This window comes from Callithrix jacchus, chromosome 7, assembly GCF_049354715.1.
Source record: "Callithrix jacchus isolate 240 chromosome 7, calJac240_pri, whole genome shotgun sequence".
NCBI lineage: Eukaryota > Metazoa > Chordata > Mammalia > Primates > Cebidae > Callithrix > Callithrix jacchus.
In genome coordinates this window covers 90641360-90663083 of record NC_133508.1, presented here as the reverse complement: position 1 = coordinate 90663083, position 21724 = coordinate 90641360, and the positions used below count along the sequence as shown (strand labels likewise).

At 56.2% G+C, this 21724-nt stretch overlaps 1 protein-coding gene across 10 annotated transcripts in view; it reads left to right on the top strand.

The window, feature by feature from the left end:
- GLIS1 (GLIS family zinc finger 1) overlaps nt 1–21724 on the top strand; it is a 237716-nt gene that overhangs the window by 210532 nt on the left and 5460 nt on the right. For 8 of the 10 annotated variants that reach the window (XM_078331891.1, XM_054236263.2, XM_035251546.3 and 5 more), the window contains 4 exons: nt 2736–2897; nt 9168–9278; nt 13348–13480; nt 18640–18796. In XM_078331891.1, the coding sequence (XP_078188017.1) occupies nt 2736–2897; nt 9168–9278; nt 13348–13480; nt 18640–18796 (563 nt within the window). The remainder of the gene's footprint in view (nt 1–2735; nt 2898–9167; nt 9279–13347; nt 13481–18639; nt 18797–21724) is intronic. The other 2 variants (XM_078331888.1, XM_054236261.2) reach the window with 1 other exon arrangement.

The following is a 21724-nucleotide window of genomic DNA, read 5'->3' as shown; positions in this document are numbered from 1 at the left end:
AGGTGAACAAAGGGACCAGCTGGATGCCCAGAGGAAGCCCCACTCTCCAGCCTGGGTTCCCCCATCTCACGTTGGGGTGAACTTGGCACAAAGCCATTGCAGGCGAGCAAGAGGGGTGACTTGTGGCCTATTTACTGCCCAAAGAGGATTTCCTTCTGGTTTGGATGCATGGAAAAAGCACATCTGGAAGTAGGAATCGGAACAGTGTCTAAAACCCAGCTGTGGGCGGCTCGCCTTGGACCGGCCCCAGCAGGGCACGGCCCGGATTTGTGGCTGGGCTTCCATGGAACAGGCATGGAGGGAGCTCTCCCGGGACCATTGTCTCTCGTGACTGTCTGAGCAGCTCTGCCTGGCCTGTGCCCTGGATGGGGCCTCGGTGCCCCTCATCTAGAACTGCTACCGCTGCCATCTTCCTGTCTCCCCCCAAGTCCCCACTTGTCCCCTGCAGCCAGAGGGGTCTTCCTACAGCACATATCTGACCCTGTCCCTTCCCTTCTTTAGGGGAAAGGTCTCCACTGTCCCCAAGGTGGAGTCCAGGCTCTCTGGCCTGGCATCTGAGTCCCTGCTATCTGGCCTCTGACCTCCCTGCAGGCTCCTTGCCCAGTAGAGCCCAGCCCACCCCCAGCGTGATGAACACATCAACCACTCAGGGACCTTCACAGGGATCTGTGCCCTTTTCATGCTTTGGTGCCTCTGAGCCTGCCCTTCCTTGGCCTTCAGTGTGCATCACCCCACTATCTTCTTTGGATCTGTTTGTCATGGTTCAGGGCTCAGGCAGGCCAGAGACTGAATGAAGTGAATACATCAATGTTGGTATAGTTGCCTGCCTGTGTCTTCACACTGCTACATGTCTCTCTAAGCTCGCTACAGTCATCAAGCCCTGGGAAGCGTGTTGGGGCCCCCAGGCTGCCTCAGGCATCTCCTCTGTGCTGCCATAGCCCCGGTGTTTCCCTCCGAGACAGTTCAATCGCGTTGCTTTATGGGGGTGTGCGGGTGTGCATCTCCCACATGGGCTCTGTACTCCTAGAGGGCAGGACCCGTGTCTGAGTTCTCTCTGCATTGTGGCACTCAGCACAGACTGGAGCCAATCTGTCAATCTTTCCCAATGAAGAGCCTCACAACAGAAATTACACAATGTGCTGAACAGCCTTGAGCCAAGGCCATGAAAATCAGCCAGTCGGATCACAGGGTCTGAAATGAGCTCAAGTTCTCTCCAGGCACCAGCTCCTCCCCCTACTCCCCAGATGAGCCCCAGAGAAATGGTATAAAGAGCAGGCTTTGGGAGTGCCAGTCCTTGGGAACACGGCTGCTCCCAGCTCATCCTGGGCCACCTGCCGCTGGGAGCCCACACTGGCCCCTGGTTCAGAGTGGGGGGGCCCATGGGCTCTAATCTGGGTTAGGTGCTCATGGTTGGCCGTTCAGCCCTGGACCTGGGGGATGAAATCATTGGCTCATGAGACAGGGCCAGCCTCCTCCGGTCCCTTCCTTCTCAAGGGTCACCTGCCCTAGGAAGGCTGAGGGCATAGCAGAGCTACCTGGCCTTTGGCATCAGACTTGACCTGAGTCCTGTCATTGCCACATCACAGCCCTGTGACCTTGGGCAGGTCACTTGACCACATGAAGCCTCCATCTCTGAGATGGGGACATTGATGCCCTATACTTCACAGCTGTTGTGTGTCCAACACCCAGTGCCACACCTGGATGTAGAAGGCGCCTGTCAGCATGGGTCCCCTCCTCCCACCCATGTGGACTCATGGCCAGAACATCAGCCTGGCTGGGACAGGGACAAATGGGAAGAAACCGGAGGGAGGAGCTTGTCACACTGAAGGACCAGAGGCTGCTGCCTTAACTGGGCAGGTTTTGAGCTGGATTTTGAAGGCTGAGGGAGGTTGGTGGGTGGCTGTGAGGGCTGAGGGAGGTTGCTGGGTGGCTGTGAGGGCTGAGGGAGGTTGCTGGGTGGCTGTGAAAGAGGGGACACTCTTTGCTGAGCGACTTGAATGAAGAAAGGCTGGAAATTCTCTGGCCAACTCCTGCTATTGGTCTAGGGCATGGGGTGGGCCTAGGGAGAGGTGTGTAGGCTGTATTTGATCACAGAACCACAGGATTTATGAAGGGCCCTTCAGTGTACAAATGTGGCTCTTGTTCTGACAGCAGTTAGCCTTGACTCTGTGCTCCAGATGTACAAACCCTGCGCCATTCAGTGTCCTACCCCCTGGGGCCCTCAGCCTTGAGTGGCCTTGAGTGGCGGCCACCCTGTCTCAAGCTTGAAAACAAGGAAACAAAGCACAGAAGGGTCAAGAGCACTGCCTAATGCCTCTCCAGGGTCGAGCCCAATTTGGACCCAGTCTGTGGGTCCGTCCACATCTCAGGCTGTCTGTGCCAGGACACCTGCCTCAGAGTCCTAATTCAGGCTATGCTGTTGCCAGGGCAGCTCGGCACTTCCGATGACCCTGGGGAGGGGAGCCTTTCAGGTCCGGAACTGGAAAGGCCACCTTCTTCTCCAGCCCTCGTGCCCCACTTCTAAGTCACGGTGCTATTTTTCTGGACTCACCAGGCCTTTCCAGATAAGGCCTGAGCCCTGAGCACTTTGTGGCAGCTGATCTGGAGCTCCCAAAGGCTCGGGCAGGATGGGAGGGGCAGGGGTGCTGGGGTCAGGCGGGTCTGGGGAGCAAATTTCCATGCAGGGGTAGGGTGCCCACTGGGCTGGGAGTGCCCCTCACCAGCCTCTCCTGCAGTTTGAAGGCTGCAGCAAGGCCTTCTCACGGCTGGAGAACCTCAAGATCCACCTGAGGAGCCACACGGGCGAGAAACCATACCTGTGCCAGCACCCGGGCTGCCAGAAGGCCTTCAGCAACTCCAGCGACCGCGCCAAGCACCAGCGAACCCACCTAGACACGGTAGGCCCAGCAGGCGGAGGCCCAGGGCGGGGTGGAGGACGGCCACACACTTGCCGCTCATTCAGCGCAGAGCCCCTGCCTTGCCCTTTAGCCCCACTGATATTCAGGGCAGAACGATGGCTTGGCAGGGAGGTGGGTCGGATGGCGTCCTCTGCATTCTAGGATGTTTAGCCATATCCCCAGCCTCTCTCCACCAGAAAGGAGCCGATGTTCCCACTCCCAATGGCAACAGTCAAAACTCTCTGATGCCAAATATCCCTGGGGGTGAGAGGAGGCAAACCTGCCCCAGTTGAGGAGCATTGCTTTGGCCCATGGGTACCAGCCTGGGCTCCAGAGCCATGAATAGCCTCATGTTGAGAGTGCACTCGCCCTCCTGCGTCCCCTCCCTGGGACCTGTCAGCCACGCCCGGAGCAGACTGCTCCCTGCTCTTCCTGTCCCCTCCACAGACACACACCAGAGGCTCTCCAGGGCGGTCCTTTGTCCCTTGAGCCCTGCAGGTGAGGAGCTGAGGTGGGCAGTGCCTAAGACTCCAGGCTCCTGCAGGTGACTCGGGCCTCCAGATGCTGGCTCCCTTCCTACCTCCCTGCCCTTGTTTGTGCCAGGCAGTAGATAACAGCAGCTTTATTCCAGTGTCTGCCCAGGCAGCTCCCCATGTGCCATTAATAGAGCACTTCCTAAAACTTCACCCCCCCAGGATATCGTACCGACCCCTCGCACTGAGCAGGGACAGTCACTAAGCCATTTGGCAGATGAGGGAAGCGGGCCTCCTGAGGCCAGTGCCTGCTCACCATCACACAGCTGGACAGTGGCACAGCTGACTCAGACCCAGGCCTCACACTGGGCCCTGGGTGAGGGGCACGTGCCCCAGGAGGACCCCAGGCCCCATGTGCAGCAGGAGACTGGGGTGTGCAGCAGAGCCACGCCCAGGCCCAGGCCAGCTTCTCTACGCTTCCTGCAGGTGTTTGGGGAACTCCATGAGTAAGGGGCTGGGAGATTTGCATAGCCACCCCTCTGCCTGTCCAGTTCACAAATGAGGAGGAAACGGGCCCAGGAGGGCAGCTAGCCCCTCCAGGGTAAATTGGATGTGAAACAGCAGAGGTCAAACCTGAAAGGGCACTTGTAGGCCTCTGATTCCAGCCATTTACCTTAGAGCTGGGAAAACCAAGACCCAGAAAAGATTCAGGGCACAGAAAACAGCAGGGAAGCAATGTTCTTGGGGCCAGGCCGGGCCCCGGGCAGGACACCCTGCACATCCGGCCCCACAGTCACACACACTGCCCCCAGTTTATCCTGGTGATCAGCCAGGGTGGGGCCGTTATCCCCATTTCATACATTGAGACTTAGAGAGACTGAGCCATCTGCCCTGTCCACAGCAGGTGAGTGGCAGAGCTGGGACGCAAACTCGGGCTGTGCCACTCCCAGTCCACTGCCCTCTCTTGGAAAAGCTGGTGTGGCAGCCATCCTGCGGGGTGCAGCCAGCACAGGGGTGAGGGAGGCAAGGAAGGGCCCCATCCCCAACCTGAACCCAATTCTCCTCCCCTTCTCAGCTTCATTGTCACATGCTGCAGACATGAAGTGAGGAGCAGCACTAGCAAATCTCCCTGCCTTTGTCACCTTTTCAGCCCGAGGGGCCTGTGGCACCCTGGCCCAGGCCCTAAGAGGCACACTCTGTGCCCCAGCACCCACAGTTATGCCTCCCAGAGGCCACAAGCCAGCACCAACAGTGCCAGGCCTCCCTACACCCTCTCCCTACCCTCCCAGGCCCTCTTCCATGTCCCTCCTTCTTCCTCCCACCCTCCTTACTGCATTTCCTGGACCCAGCCCCAAAGCAACAGGCCTTTGACCCCACTTGGTGTGTGAACAGAGTCCCAAGGCCTAGGTCAGGTCAGGTCCAGAATGAGCCCGCAGGCTGATCTCAGGCCTTCGTCTCCCCAGGGGGTCCCAGGGAGGCTTGGGAGGCACAGCGCCAAACCTAGCACCCCGCTTAGATCCAGCTCCCCACAGAAACACTGCAGGCAGCTCCGTGTTGCTAGCTTTCAGTCCCAACACCGTCCCCAGAGGCCCCTTGAGTCAGGCCCCTCACACGGCAGGGCCTTGCTTTCCAGAGGGGACCAGCCATGTCCCCAGTCCCCTCTGGCATTGGAGAATGTGGGATTCTCTCTATGGGTGGGAAGGTTTTTTGGAACAGACTGGAGAGGCCCAGGCCACGGTTCTGATCGTGGCCCTGCCTCCTGGTCCTGGAGGTCTGAGGAAACCCCCTGGCCTCCCTGGGCTTCCTCAGAGGTAAAACCCCTGCCTCAGAGAGAGGGAGGCTCAGTTGAGGGAGCAGGTATGAGGCCTGCACACAGACTAGGCAGCCTTCCCCTGCCTGTCATCTTACTCAGTGCTGACCATATCCTGCCATGTCCCAGGCTGTCAGTGTGGGGCTGGAATCCTGACTGCACAGACTCCCTGAGCAGGCTTGAATAAGCCACTGTCTTGCACGGGGCCTCAGCTTCCCCCTGGCATGATTCTCTCTCCCCTTGCCCACTTCACTGGACCATTCGAGGCTGCCGAGTAGAAGAAGCATTCTAGCAGAGGCCTGCACATGCTCCCTCCCTTTCCTCACTGTGGGATCTTGGGCAAAATAAGGGCCTCAGTTTCTTCTTCTACAAAGCAGGATGAGTCTCATAAAGTGGGTTTGGGGCTCAGGCAGAGGGTGGATGGCCAGTGCTCAGCATGGACCCTCACAGGGGAGCACTCCCGGCATAGCTGCCTCCAAGTGCAGACTGGCAGGGGCAGGCAGGGGCTCTGCACAGCATACATGGAGCGTCCTCATCATGGACACAGGGAGGCCGCTGGTGCTGCAGCCCATATGGCGATTCCAGGCAGGGCGTGGCTGCTGGCTGGGCATGGCCACAGGGTTTCCTGAGGGCTCACAGGGCGCAGGGCCTGAGGAATGTTCTACACACGTCAGGCCCTGGAAAAACAAACACGGAGATGGGTCTTGCCGCCCACTTCCAGGAGAATGCACTGCAGACACAGAGCCAGCTTGTTTGCTTTTAGACGAAAGCGAGTGGATTTGTATCAGCATCCCCAAGGGACAGTCCTGGGGCCGGCTCAGGGGCAGGGTGGGGCCCTGTGCACGTGCAAATGCACGTGTGTGTGTGCATGTGTGTGTGTGTATAGTGTATGTGTGTGATGTGTGTGTGGTGTGTGTGTGCGGTGTATGTGTGGTGTGTTTGTAGTGTATATGTGTGTGGTATGTGGTGGGGTGTGTGTGGTGTATATGTGTGGGGTATGTGTAGTGTGGTGTGTGTGGTATGGTGTCTGTGTGGTGTGTGTGTGTAGTGTTTGTGTATGTGGTGTGTGATTGTGTGTGTAGTGTATGTGTGTGTGGTGTATGTGTGGTGGTGATTGTGTATATGTGTTTGGTGTGTGTGTAGCCTATGGTGTGTGTGCATAGTGTATGTGTGGTGTGTGTATAGTGTGTGTGTGGTGTGTGTATAGTGTGTGTGTGTTGTGTGTGTGTGTAATGTATGTGTGTGGGGTGTGTGTGGTGTGTTAGTGTATGTGTGTAGTGTTTGTGTTGTGTGTAGTGTATGTATGTGGTGTGTGTGTAGTGTATGTGTGGGGTGTATGTGTGGTGTGTGTGGTGTATGTGTGGGGGGTGTGTGTGGTGTGTGTAGTGTATGTGTGTGGGTTGTGTGTGTACGTGTATGTGTGTGGTATGTGTGTACATGTGTGTGGGGTGTGTAGTATATGTGTGTGGGGTGTGTGTATGTAGTGTATGTGTGTGGGGTGTGTGTAGTGCATGTGTGTGGTGTGTGTGTATGTGTGGTCTGTGGGTAGTGTATGTGTGTGGTGTATGTGTAGTGTATGTGTGGTGTGTGGGTAGTGTATGTGTGTGGTGTGTGTGTAGTACGTGTGTGGTGTGTGTAATGCATGTGTTTCGTGTGTGTAGTGTACGTGTGATGTGTATATGTGGTGTGTGTGTAGTGTATGTGTGGTGTGTGCAGGGTGTGTGTAATGTGTGTTGTGTGTGTAATGTGGTATGTGTGGGGTGTGTGTGTAGTGTATGTGTGTGGGGTGTGTGTAGTGTATGTGTGTGGGGTGTGTGTAGTGTATGTGTGGTGTGTGCAGGGGGTGTGTAATGTGTGTGGTGTGTGTATAATGTGGTGTGTGTAGTGTATGTGTGTGGGGAGTGTGTAGTATATGTGTATGTGTGGTGTGTGTAGTATGTGTGTGGTGTGTGTAGTGCATGTGTGTGTGGTGTGTGTGTAGTGTATGTGTGGTGTGTGTAGTATAGTATATGTGTGTGGGGTGTGTGTGTATGTAGTGTATGTGTGGTGGTGGTGGGGTGTGTGTGTGTGGGGGTGTGTGTAGTGTATGTGTGTGGGGTGTGTGTGTAGTACATGTGTGTGGTGTGTGTGTAGTGTCTGTGGGGTGTGTGTATGTATAGTATATGTGTGTGGGGTGTGTGTGTATGTAGTGTATGTGGTGGTGGTGGGGTGTGTGTGTGTGGGGGTGTGTAGTGTATGTGTGTGGGGTGTGTGTGTAGTACATGTGTGTGGTGTGTGTGTGTAGTGTCTGGGGTGTGTGTAAGTATAGTATATGTGTGTGGGGTGTGTGTGTATGTAGTGTATGTGTGGTGCTGGTGGGGTGTGTGTGTGTGTGGTGTGTGAGAGGGAGCCTGCCTCTGGGGTTGAGGGGCCTGGGGGCAGCAGGGGCCGACCGTCTGCGGCAGGCCTTCGCTCTCCCTCCCAGGCCAACCCGGCAAGCTTCTCACTGCTGTCTCTCTCTTTTTGCTCTCCTCCGTTTCTTTAATCTGGCAACTCTCCATGGCAGCACCAAGGTATGGTCGTCTCTTTCTGCTTCCCCTCCTCATGAGGTCCCAGGGCCATGGGCACCTCTCCCTGGGTTTGAGGTTGGCTCGGCCTCTCCTCAGTCCAGCAGAGGCAGAGCTGCCTTGAGGTTCTGGGGGCAGTTCCCCCTGCGTGTGTCTGGCAGGACACAGCAGTCCCTGGTACTCACTCTGAGGTGTCATTTCCTCCAGTCCTGCTCCTGTCCCATGCAGTCCCAGCAGGGCAGAGGCTCCCGAGAGAGCAGATGAACTAGATGTGTCCACAAAAGGAAGCCTCGTGAGCTTCAAGCCCCAGAAGCAGCCAGAGTCCTCGAGCAGGGTCTTATGGAAACCTTGGGAGAGATTGGGATTCAGTTAGAGCCACATGTCGCTGCCCTGGGTCGCTCAGACCTGGAATGAATCAGACAGGTCCCTCCCTGGCTGAGAAGAGGGACACTGAGCAAGCCCAGCACATAGGGTGGACATTGCTGCAGGGGGACACTCTGCCCAGGGAGGGGGTGGAGGATTCAGGAGGCCTTGGAGAGGAGGTGGCATGGCTGCACGAGAGCTGAGGAGGTTCCCGTTGAGGGAGGCGTAGGGCCTTCGGTGCTGGGAGATGGCCTATAGAGCACCGGGGGGCACTGAGAGGTTTCACAGTCTAGCGCGGGTCTGTGCTAAAGACCTTCCCTGCTGGCTGTGAGTGCACAGGAGGCTGAGGCCTGGAGGGCAGGGTGGGGCCTGGGCAGGAGTTCAGGAGGGGCAATGGGGATGGATTTGGAGTCCACTTCTTATATTCTGGGTGAGCCGTGGGGGCCCAAGGGGAAGCAACTTGTCCACTCCCATGCACAGGGTACGGCCCCCATCCTCCACAGCCACCTCACCCTCCCTAGCCCTGTGTTCTCTGAGACCCAGCCATGCTTCCAGCCTCTCACAGCTGCTGGCAGGAGGACCTGGGTTTCTTGTGGCCCCACGAGCTGTCCGGGGCCTCTGCACCTACCTGCAGGGTGCGGCCAGTGCCCCCAGCCTGGCCCCATGTGGGTGCCCCTCCTTCCTATCTGCAGAGCAGCCGTCTAACTGCACTCCCTATCTGCTCACTGCTTACTTGCAGCTGTTGGGTTGAAAGGGTGGACTTGGCTCAGAGCCAGGATCTGACCTGAAAGAACCCTTAGACCTCAGATGGCCCCATTTTCAGAGGAGACAGGTGAAACTCAGAGAGGAGAGGCAACTGGCCTGAGGCCCCAGGATGGTGGTGGGATGAGCACACAAACCCCTGCTCCACTCCGAGGCCAGGCGCCGTCCCCACAGCTGGGCAGGGCTGGCTGAGGCAGAGCACTCCTGGCCTGCAGCCAGCCCCTCGGCTGGTCACCTCTCCACAGCAGGTCACACAAAGGCCCATGGCTCGAAGGGCTGGACCTCACTCACCCCACCCCCACCCCCCATGTTACAGAAGCCGTATGCCTGTCAGATCCCTGGCTGCTCCAAGCGCTACACGGACCCCAGCTCCCTCCGCAAGCACGTCAAGGCCCATTCAGCCAAAGAGCAGCAGGTGCGTAAGAAGGTAAGCCAGCCCTCCTCATCTGGCCGCCTCCAGCCTCGGAGCCACCTGCACCACAACAGGCCAGGCACCGCCCACCCACTCACCGTGAATGCCACTGTTCGTCCGTTAGTCCATCCATCTGTCCATCCACTTCCTACCTGCCCTGAGTGTCTCTGCTGACCCACAGCCCTTCCTTCTGCACCCCAGCCAGCCCTTTACCATCCACAGATTGCCCACCAGCTCCTCGCCCCATGCATCCGCCCACCCCCCACAGCTTGGGTGGAAACCACACAACGTCCAGTCCTGTGCTGGGCACGGAAGATACAGAAATGAAAATATACAGCCCCACTTTCGATGGCCTGGCAGGCGGAGGTAGACACAAAGAGATGATTCCACCTCATGTCATTAAGGTGGCAAGAGAGGTGTGCAGAGAAAAGTCAGGGCACAGATGAGGGGTCTTAGTCCCTCTGGGTGTGAGCAGGAAGGTTCATGGAGGAAGTGGTATCGCGCCCGGGTAGAACGTTTAGGGGTGGGAGTGGAAAGGTCCGTGGAGGAAGTGGCATCAGGCCTGGGTGGAGTGTTTAGGGGTGGGAGTGGGAAGGTCTGTGGAGGAAGTGTGTCAGGCCTGGGTGCAGTGTTTAGGGGTGGCAGCGCGGAGTGGGCCTGCCGGCCTCGTCTCCACTGGCTCTGCACCCAGGCACATGCCTTTGGGCTTCAGATTCCTCAACCATCAGAGGGGACAGCAAAGGACTTGCGTTTAGACAGCTGCAGTCAGGAGTAAATGATGGTTTATGCTGAGAGTTTAGAACTGTACCTGGCACAAATTTAAAAGCTCAAAACAGACTTGGCACATATGTTCATTAGTCTGAGGAAGGACTAAGTGTTGGGTTGGTGAATTATCTGAGCGCTCCCCGCAGTGACTGGTGTGGAGCAAGGCCTGAAGCCTGAAGCCCACCGTTTGCAGGATCAGCAGGCACTCCACTCTCGGGCCAAGCAGCACAGTGATGAGAGGTGGCATGGACAGGGCTACATCCAGGACACAGTGGGTGCCTGTGTCCTGGAGAGATCTTAAGCAGAGCAGGGACATGGCACCTTGAGAGGTGACCCTGAGGGCCATGTAGAACATGTGTTGGGGACTCCCATGGAACTCTGGAGCCAGGGAGTGAGGGTTCTTGAGTGCTAGGGAGGGTATGGGGGTGAAAGACACCAGGGGCCAACTCGGGGACACTAGCATGACAGAGGAGGACAGAGTGGGAAGAGCCCATTCATTGGTTCACCCAGATTTACAGAGCACCCACTGTATTCTAAGCCTTGTTCTATGAACTGCAGACACGGCTGTGAATGAAACAGAGCAGAGGCCCACAGGCTGGAGGAAGCAGCTGCCTCACGCCCTGGGACAGGGAGACAGTGATGGGGTGCTGGGAGCAAGCCAGTCTCAGTGGGAATGAGGATGGGAGGGGACCACCAGACTTGGGAAGCTGGTCTCCAGCCTTCAGGCAGTGGGGAGCGTTAGAAGCTGTAGAGCAGAGAGGGATGGGGTCAGAGCCTGCGCCATCAGCTTTCTGGTGAAATACTCCTCCATATTCACTGAGGAGGGAGAGGCTACACTTTAGCCCAGGTGACTCTGCTGCTCCGGCACGTACCTGGGGCTTCCGATCCTGTATGTCATTTAGGCCTCACTGTAACCCTAGCTCCCCAGCTCCTCAGGAGGCTGAGGTGGGAGGATCACTTGAGCCCAGGAGTTGGAGCTGCAGTGAGCTGTGATTGCACCACTGCACACTAGCCTGAGCGACCGAGCAAGACCCTGTCTCAAAAACAAACCAACCAACCACAGCCATAGGTGTGGGCACTGTTTTTTTTCCCCCTCATTTTATTTTTAGAAACAAAGTCTCACTTTCACCCAGGCTGGCGTGCAGTGGAATGATCATGGCTCCTGGCAGCCTTTAACTCTTGGGCTCAAGTGATCCTCCTGCCTCAGCCTCCTGAGGAGCTAGGACTGCAGGCATGCTCTACTGCTCCTGGCTTGGCTTTTTTTTTTTTTTAGTATTTTTTTTTGTAGAGACAGAGGTTTCACTTTGTTGTCCAGGCTGGTTTTGAACTCTTGACTTCAAGTAATCCTCCCATCCTGGCCTCCCAAAGTGTGGGGGCTAGAGTCATGAGCCCCTCATTTTAGAGATGGAGAAACTACGGGTCAGAGTTAACAAACCTGCCCAGCATCATGCACTGCAGAAGCACCAGAGCTGGGGTCCCATCCCAGACCTGTCTGTTCCAGGGCCTGAGCTCGGTTCACTGCTCTCAGGTTGAGGGCCTGACCAGGGACAGGGAATGGCCCAGGCTCCAGGAGACTGGAGTGCCACACCAGGGAGGCTTCTGTCCCAAGCGGACCAATGCCCGAGGACTAGAATCCTGCCCTGGCTTTCCCAGGCCCCACGCTTGGCTCTCACTGAGCCCCCGGGGACGTGGGGCCCCAGATCTGCAAACTTCCCAACAATAAGCATCCATTAAGAGCCATCAGGGATGATGTATCTTTCTGGGTAAAGCGACCCTTGTATTATGACAAGTCCTTGGCAGCCCTGCTGCATTTCAGAGAGAATTAGAAATGCTTTTCTTCCTTAATTCTCCTCTCCTGCTGCTCCTAATCCGATAGACATTGCGGTCTACAAGAACATGCCTTGGCTCTCTTTTGCCAGAAACTTAATTTACATGGAAAACAGCTGCTGGGTCAGGGAGCTAAGAGCCTATCTCGAGGCTGGGCATGCCTTCTCCAAGTCTGGGCCCTGGCCCTTCTGTCCTGGGAGGGCAGAAAAGCCCTAAGGGCTGACTCTCAGCTGCTGTGTGATGTGGGGCAGGGCTCTCGGCTTCTCTGGGTCTGTTTTGTCCTGGGGAAGATGAGCATTTGGATGAGCCAAGCTTCAGGATTTCCCTGAGAGAAGGGGCCCTTCCCATCCAGGTACCTGCCCCATTCATCACTCAGTGTCCTGAAGGCCTCACCCTGTCCCCATTCTGGCTCTGGAAGGCATTCTGAGGTGACTGTCTTTGGGAACAGCCAAGGGTTGTTGGCCAAAGATTTGCTTGAGTTCCTGGGTACACCCCTGCCCAGGCTTGCCCTTAGCCGAGGGACCTCAAGTCCATACACTGATCCATCATGCCCACAATGGGGTGACCAGATGGGGCCCAGCCAGCCCTACCACCGCACTTCCAAAGCACATCCCCAGCCATCGTCTCATTCCCCCTCACAGCAGCCCAGGGGGAGGCGTGACTTGCTGCTTATTACAGACTGGGTAGGCAAGACCCAGAGAGGTTAAGCTATTTGTCCAGCATTACACAAGGAGTAAGAAGAGGTGGATGGGATCTGAGCCCAGCTCTTCATCCCTAGTCCCGAACCATTTCCACTGAATCTTGTACCAAGAAGGAAGAACAAAAGAGCTGGGTCAGGTGGGGTGCACTAACTGCACACCTGCTGACTGCACACCTACTGCGCTTCACCCCTACCATGTCCGTTCACCCGTGCTGCACAGAATGCTCCTGCAGACCGCGCTACCCATGCGAGGCCCCACTGCTGCCCTTTGCCACCCATTCTGTGGGTGTGCGGAGGCCACACCTCCCACAGGCTCTCCCAGCAGTGACTGAGTATGGCAGGCCCAGCAGGGACACTGAGGCAGAGGCTTTCTGAGAGACATTGGACTCCCTGACATCCAACAGCCATTGGCTGCTGAGGATCCCCTGAGTCCCTGTCCCAGACGCTCCTGCCTGGCCCCTTCTTCTTCCCTCCCCCCTGCTTTCCTGCCTCCCTTGGTCCCAGGACTCTCCCAGCAATCTCCCTGTTTCCTCTCACACAGGCACATCTCCCATTTAGACCCTTGCACATTCAATTCCATCTTGGCATCTGCTTCTTGAAGGACCAGGACTAACACCTTCTTCACAATGTACACAGTCAGCCCATTTCACAGATGGGGAACTGAGGCACAGTGACGGGAAGGATCTTGCCCTGGGGCTGCAGTCCCTCCTGCCCTGTCCCCTAAAGGGAGGGTTACCGGTGGGCAGGGGCCTCACGTAACACACACCTCCTTTCCCTCTGCTTGCTCCCCAGCTGCACGTGGGCCCTGACACCGAGGCCGACGTCCTGACAGAGTGTCTGGCCCTGCAGCAGCTCCACGCGTCCACACAGCTGGCTGCCAGCGACGGCAAGGGTGGCTGTAGCCTGGGCCAGGAGCTGCTCCCAGGTATGTGTGCTGGGAGGCAGGGCCAGGGCATAGCCTGGGAGGGGCCTTTCTTTGCCGACAGTCCCTGTAGCACAAGTGACACTCAGTGGGCCGCCCACATAGGAACGACTTTTGCAGGTGCCCACTTGTCTGGACTTGGTTGTCTGTGCCTCTGGCTCTCTACTTCCAATCCATCTTCTCCCTCTAACTAGGCAGATGTTCCTTCACATTCCTCTGTGGCTCCCCATTGCTCAGGACATGAAGCCCTCAACCCTCTCAGCCCGGCATCCAAGGTTCGTGGGGCCTGGATCCTCCTGGCAGCCTCTTGCCTCCCCTTGGCATGTTGGAGGCGGTTCCCTGAACACTCTTTGCTCCTGCTTCCTCCACACTGGGCACTGTCCACACCCTGCCAGTCCTCTTCTCCCTCCCTTCATGAAGGTAGCTCCTGTCCTTCCTTCAGGACCCACCTCCGTGCCCCCTCCTCCAGGAAGTCTTCCTCTGGGCTTTGCTCTGCCCCAGTGCTGAGCACTCTGGGTGTTGCTCTGCTTCCCATCTATCTCCCCCACCAGACTGTGAGCTCCTCAAAGGAGGTCCAGGGTCTGCCTGATTCTGGGGTCACCAGCACCCAGGATGGGGACATGTGCAGAGCTGGACTGGGGGAACCCATGGCATTCATTGCCCCAAGCATCATGAAGAGAGGCTCTGGTGCCCTTCCTGATGGCCCATGCTGCTGGGATCATCTGCAGGGAGGAACCACCTTCAAGAAGAGCCCATTCTGCCCCTGGCCTTGACTCCTGCTCCAGAGGAGAAAACCCAGGCTCTGAGAGGATAGGAATTTAGCCCAGATCACTTCCAGCTCATCACTAAACTCTGTGGCTCAGAGATGGGGCCCCCAGAGCCCCTGGGACTCTGCAGGCCCCTCCAGCCAGACACTAAGGGCCTCTGGTCCAGCTGAGGTGGCCTGTCTGTCCCCCCCACACACACACAGCAGCCGTGGGCCACAGGGCAGGTCCCAGGCCACAGCAGGTATTCCTGGCTTTGTGGCTCGGGCATCCAGCCCAGATAAGGGCAGTGTGGCCTTTAGATTTCAGCTGACAGTCCTTGCGCTCTACCCCCAGCTCCCCTAAAGAAACCACAATATCAGAGCAGAAAGCTCTGCCCACCCTCTGGGAGTTCTTGAATTACTCCAATCATTTTAAATATTTTTTATTTTCAATTTTTTATTATTTCCCCTCAATGTTGAAGTAGCAACAGATTTAAAAATATATCAAACACTTGCCAAACAGCCTCAGGAAGAAAAGCTTTTCAGCCTTTCTCATGGGTCGCCCTTCCCAGGGGTCTGTGCTTAGGCAGGCCCACGAGGGTGAGGACACAGGCGGATGGGTGCCTAGGGGAGGGTCTGTATACTCCTCACATGCAGCTGGAGGAACCCTTTGTGTGGCTGCTTTTCTCGAGGTCAGAATTGCTAAAATGACAGGGCTGGAAGGGACCAGGGGGCTGATCCAGCCCTGGGAGAAGGTATCTCAAGTGGCAGCTCCCAACAGCTGGTCATGGCAGTGACCTCTTGGAGTTCTGTGTTAAGAAAAATAAAATAAAATAAGGCCTCAGAAGCTGCTTCCTGAATCAGCCGGAAAGAGAGCTGCTCCCGAGGAGCAGTGCTGCCCCAGGGCAAAGCTCTTGTACCTACCCCATCATTTACCCAGGGAAGACTCAGGCCTGGGCAGGAGAAGAAATCACCTAAGGTCATCCAGAGAAGTCAGCAGCCAGTCCGGACTGCAAGCCTGTTCTCCCAGTTGCCAGCCTTGGGCTTGTCCCAGCAAGAATGGACAGGGCCAGCAGTCACCATCTTTGAGCACCTGCCTGGGCCACTCACTTCACAAATATCCTCTCATTCAGTCCCCAACTATGCTGTGGAGTAGTGTGAAACCCATGCTGCAGATGAGAAACAGAATCAGCTGAGGTCTCATCATCACAGATTGGAGGAGCCACTCCTGCTGAAGCTGCTGCCCTTGCTCTGGGACAATAAGTGGTGATTTCCCTGCTTTGAGCCTCAGTTTCCCTCCCAGACACTGAGGGATTTCATCTGCTACAAGAACAATGTGATCATGGATGTGGTCACTTATATAAACCCTGTGTGACCGATAATCTTACTGTTATTGTTGCTCATGGGGAACAAGAAGAATGACTGTGTGCTCATCCACCTTACAGTTATGCACAGCCAGCACGTATTGACTGTGCCAGACACCACTCAAGGGACTGTGCGTGGACGTCACTGCCATCATGCTCACATCAGCCTCAGAAGGCACACGCAAGCCATAGCCAGCAGGTGGCAGAGGCAGGATTTGAACCCAGACCATCTGTGCAGGCTGCCCTCTTAACCAGAGCCTGTACCCCCCTGCTGCCAGTGCTGCCCCTCAGCCATACCTAGCACCTGCTGTCTGCCAGGCCCCATGCTGGCTCCGTCCCTGAGCTGCTTCCAGTACAGCAGGAGGGCAAGACCAGCCAGGCAAAGCTCAGTGTTCTGGATCCCCCAGGATCCGATGTGCTAAGTTCTTCTGCAGGTGGCGTGGCAGATGCCTGAGAAGGGAACAGATGTGAGGCCAGAGGTTAAGCACTCAGGGCTGATGACTGATGGATGACACAGCTTTACAGACTGAAGTGGTGTGTTTGGGGAGAGCCTGTCGGGCCCTGTGGCATCCTCGATCCTGCTGCTCTTCGCAATCCTGTGGTTCCTTCATTCCCATCTGCTGTTTGCTGACATGGTCAGCGTCTCTAGTTCACACACTCGGTCACCCACCTGTGTCCGTCTTTGGTGTGGAGGCTGGACAGGCAGGGACATGGCCCCAGGGCAGAGGCAAGGGCAGGGGACTGAGTCACAGAGGGTTAGCAGAGTGCAGAACAGAGGAGAGAGGGTGAGGGATGAGCTTCAGAGGGAGACACCGAATTTCCATTGTCTGCTTGCAGGACGCTCCTTTGAGTAGGGACCAACTCTCTTCTGCACAGGAGACCCCCCAACCCCTGGGAGCTTATCCACCAGGCCTGTCCTGAGCAGACCCAAGGTAATGTTATGGACAGTGAGGACTTGAGAAGCATGAGGTCAGCGTGGCTGAGGTAGACGGAGCAGGACTGATCAGGATTCTAAGCCTTCCCAGCTGTCAGCCCCCCAAATTGATTCAAGATAGCAGGCTAAGGAGAGTGGTGAGCGGCTCAAACGTGGGCAGCTCCTTGTCAAGCTCTCTCCACAAATACCGCTTTACGCGCCTTCCCCAAGCTGGGGAGGGAGGCAGTGGCTGGATGGACAGGTGGTGCTAGCCCCGGGAACACAGTCCCAGAGGCAGGGAGCAGTAAGGACAGTGGCCGAGAGCTGGAGGGTGCGTGGAAGCTCTCACCCAGAGCCCCATGGTCTCACAGCAGCCAGCAGTGACACCTACACCAGAGCTGAGGCCTCAGTCAGACATCTGGAACCTGAGCTGGAGCCGCTTCTAGCCCTGGCCTCAAGTGAACTTTCTCTCCCCACTGCTTGGAAGATGGCCCTGATGAGCCACCTACTCTGTGACTTTGGACAAGTCGTTCAACTTGTTAATAATTTAGTTTCCTCATCTTAAATGGAATATATTGTCTTCCCCACTGACATTTGTCGAGATGGTTAAACTAGATAATGTGGAAAGACAGTTTGCCATGTAGTATGTTTTTAATTAATGGTAGCTATTATGATAGTAGAATCGCCTGATGTAACATAACGTAGGGTGCTTACAGCTCGAACTCCAAGCCAGGGGTTGCAAACTGTTTGGCCTCATAGGCACAGGGGTGCTTTTTGGTTGTTGTTTTTCTTGAGACAGAGTCGCCCAGGCTGAAGTGCAGTGGCACCATCTTGGCTAGCCCCCAAGTCACACAGTCCATGAGTGCAGCCCCAGGCTAGCCCCCAGGTCACACAGAGCCCTCCCAGGGCATCTGCTGGATGCACTGATTTCAGAGAAAATGATCAGCTGCTATTAAAATAAACATGGCCAGGCTGAAGAAGGGGTGCATAGCTGGCACCCCCAGAGAGATGAGCCACGGAGGAGCCAGAGGGAGGCCAAGGAGCCCTGGGCTCCATTCTGGGTGTGGTGGCCTGGAATGCAGGGGTCGGGTGTATTCATCTTTTTTTATTTTTTCAGATGAAATAGGGAACATAAAAACCTACAGCTCTTGCTTCAGTCCCAGAGTAGGGGTTTACTTCCTACTCTGATTAGGGTTTCCTGGTGAAGGCATTTGGGGAGTGCTGGGCTCAGTAACTCCCAAAGCCTCAGTTGGGCCCCTGGAGCAACATTGGACTTGACCTAGTGTCCTCCATTGATTTATTAGCCTGCCTATCTTAACAAGGGTAAGACCCTAGGGGGTAAAAGGTGCCAAAAGGTAGCATCACCCTGCAGATATCTTCTGAAGGTTTAGAATCTGAGACTAGAATGTGGCTGACTCCTCTCCTCAGTTGGGACCCTTGTTCAGTGTACAGTCCATACAGCCATCTGTGGCAGCCCTTCTCAGAGGTCTCCCAGGCTAGCCTGCCACCCAGCTAGTGCAGTCATCCCTCTCTGGAAGCCTTCACAGTGGACTCCCGGCTGTGCCTGCATGTCTCTGGGGGAGGTGGTTACTCTGTAAGGTGGTTACTCTGTAAGGGCAGTCCCTTGCCAGCAGCAACACTGCCCGTTAGAAGGCACGGTGGTGCCCTGGGCTGCTGTCTGCTTCTCTCAAGCCTCTCTCCATTCCTGGGTCTCTGTCTGCTTCCAGGACCACACAGAACAAGCCCCTTCTTTTCCTGAACAGCGCCACAGAAATTTGAGACAACCTGCCCTATATATGCCCCCATCTCAACACACACGTGCGCACGCACACACATGAACACACACACACACAGTCTGAGCACCCCATGCCTCTGACAGCCCCTTGCCAGTCCACCTCTGCTATCAGGGTGAGTCCCAGCTCTAGACACAGCCCTTTATCCAGGGCCTGCAGGGCCTGAACTTAGCAGAGTGGAGCCAGCACCTCCCTCATTGGGACCCCTAACCTTCCAGTGATACAACTGTGCTCATATTCCCTCTTGTCTTTCTGTCTCCATCATCAGGCACACACAGCTCCTGGGCCATCACAGCCATCTCTAAGGAGTGGCCCGAGTCCAGTGACCCTTGTTTGATTCCCTGCAGGTGTGTATCCTGGCTCCATCACCCCCCACAATGGACTGGCAACAGGCCTCCTGCCCCCAGCCCACGATGTGTCTTCCAGGCACCACCCGCTGGATGCCACCACCAGTTCCCACCACCATCTGTCCCCTCTGCCCATGGCTGAGAGCACCCGGGATGGGTATGTACACCAGGCCAGTCCTCCTCCAGGGACAGCAAGAGGGAACTGGGGGGAGGGAGGGAGGGCAGGTGTCCCGCACTATCTGTCTGCTTGTTACTGATCATGAAAATGGCCAGCCTTCAGGGAACACTGACTGCATACTTCGTTCTGAACACTCTGCGCATGTTTCCACTGCGGACTGCAGTAACCCTGAGTAGACAGTACTGGCATCTGAAGGCCTTGCTTCAAGCAGCCCCTCCTCCCCACTGGGGGACCCTGGGAAAACTCTGTGGCCCCACCCAACGACCCCTGCATTCTGGACTGCCAAACCCAGAATGGAACCCAGGCCTCCCAGGCCTCACTCTGGCATCTCCTTGGCTCATCTGTGCATTTGGGAGCAGACTGCCCACTGCTCACACTCCACAGACGCTGGTGTGGGCCCCAGCCCATCTCCAGCCACTGCAGCTATGACTGTTGCCTGGGCTTCGGGGCTGTCTGGGAGCCTTTACTTCAGGATCACTGTGGAAAGGGGTGGCCTCTTCCCGTGCTGTATGTAGTTCTCATTGTGGCCACTTAATTGACTGGAAATGGTGAATGTGTTAATTGCTGGACCATGATCTGCTGAAATCTGTTTTTCTTGCAAATGGGCAGAGGGAGGCCTCACAGCCCTGTCCTCCTCCCCTCCCTGCTATTTTTTGCTAATCACCTTGCCCCTTCTCCTCCTGTCCCCTTCCCCACACCCAGCCTGGCCCCAGCACCTTCCTCCTTCCCTGCCCTTCCTCTGCCAGGTAGCAGTCTTGGTCTTTGCCTGCCTGTGCCTGGGGCCAGTCTGGCTTCATCACCACATTTGTGGCCCATTGTGGCCCACCGCTCCCATTATTACTGGGCTCCTCCTGCCATTCATTCACCCATTCATTCAGTGTTCAGTTACGGAGCCCCTGTAGGCAGGCCCTGGGCCTGGTGCTGGGGCTGCTGATGACTCTGGCCCTGGAGATGCTTACTGTGAGAGGGAGACCTACCACATAGGGGCCAGTGCTACTCACAAGCAGAAGGGCTGTGGAGCCCAGAGGAAAGCCCAGTAGCATGTGGCTGCTGGGAGGATGTCAGAGAAGGCTTCCTAGAGGAGGTGAGGCTGGAGTTGGATGGGCGGAGAGGCTAGGAGGAAGGAGTAGCAAGAGCAAAGGTAGGCATGGTGACAGCTTGGTGTGATTTGGGGAACCATCATGTGGGGGGATGAACTTGGGAGAGAGGCTGCCAGGTCTGGAGCCCAAGGCCTGGGATGGGACTCAGCCTGAGGCGTGTTGAGCAGTGATGTGGTCAGGTTTGGGATGAGGACACAGGGTGGCATTGCAGGGGCAGAGTGGACTGTGGGGCACAGTTCAGGCTGCGGAGGGGGGGACACCAGAAGGCAGTGGTGACACAGAGGCAGCAGGAGTGGGAAACCTGGGCTGGGCAGGGAGAGGAGGGGGTGTCAGGGGCAAGCTGGGGTGCACAGGGGCTGCTGACGGGCAGGGGAAGATTGTAGCTGTGAGTGTGAGTGTGAGCAGAGAGTCATGAAGAGGCAGTCTGAGGGGATGTTAGAGGAGGACCCAGAAAACCAGGCCCAGCTCGAGCTCAGCTGATGCTTCTGTGAAAGGCTTCAGAAGGCCCTGCCTGAGGAAGGGGGTAAGAGCTGTACACATGCCTGACACTGTGTGTCCCACCTGGCACAGGCGACACTATGATGGCCCCTGCCCCCACCCATACCCACTCAGGCCACCTGCTCACCCACCAGCCAGCTGAAAAACATCTTCAACCAAAGGAAAAGAAACCACGGAGTCCATTCACTCCTCGGCTGTGCACTCTGCTCTGCTTCATTCGTCACCTGCCTGCCGCCTGCATAAGTGCCCATCAAGAATTCTGCAGTGAGAGGCAGAGTGATGATGACAAGACAGGACCCCCGCCTGCCCGCCCCTGCCTTTGGGTGGGAGCCCCAGGACCAGCTGCAGGAGAGAAGCACCCTCGTGCCTGACACCAGGCCCCGGCCCAGCATAAATGGGTTTCTTTTTCATCCCGAGAAGAGAGTGGGGAAAGGGACTTCAGCCTCCCCTTCCTGCCAAAGTCAACAAGGAGCAGCCACTCATGACTCCCCAGTGGTTTGCTGGGACGTTTAAATAACTTGACAGAATTATCTGATTCACTTAAAAATATGCTAAGAGGGCCTGACTTCATGACCAAATTTATTTACCCTGGCTCAGAGAAGATGCCAAATAGGGTATTTTTTTTCCCAGCCTTGTGCGAGGTATGAAGCCTTTGGTCTGCCAGGCCAGTGAGGTTTTATATTAATTTTTATAGGTTCCAGTTGAAGCAAAAATATTTGATTTAGGAATCATTTGCATGACTCAGAGGAGGAGCTCCAGATGATCTTTCTTGCCTTTTAAAGAGTTCAGGTAGAGCTGCATACCCTCGGCCTCATGTCTGCTGTGGGGAGAGTTGTGTTCTGTTTAATTTCACTGGCTGTGAAGGTGGCAGATGTGAACTTACAGTGGAGCGAGACAGGAAAAGCAAACTTGAAAATGCATGTTTTCTCCTTCACGTCTGGTTCACCTTAATCCTGCAATGCCGTTAATCTCAGGGGTTTGCAGCTGAGAGATTCAGAAACTCATTTATTAGTGTCATCGGTTGTTAGCTGAGTGGCAGGCCCAGCACTGGGCACCAGGTGACCGAGAAGGGCCAAGACCTGGCCCTTCCTACGGGGGCACCAGGAAACCAGGGGAGAGCTGGGCTGTGGGTTCCCAGATGAGATAGGGATAAGGCAGCCACCACCCAGGAAGGCGAAGCCACTCCCTGGCCAGGCCCTGGCCCAGCTTCAGCCAGGAGAACTGGCCATGAGGACACATGGCTTGTGCACAACTCTACCCAGTTTCCAGTGCATAGAGGAAGACACTGTCCCATTTGGTCATCCTTAAG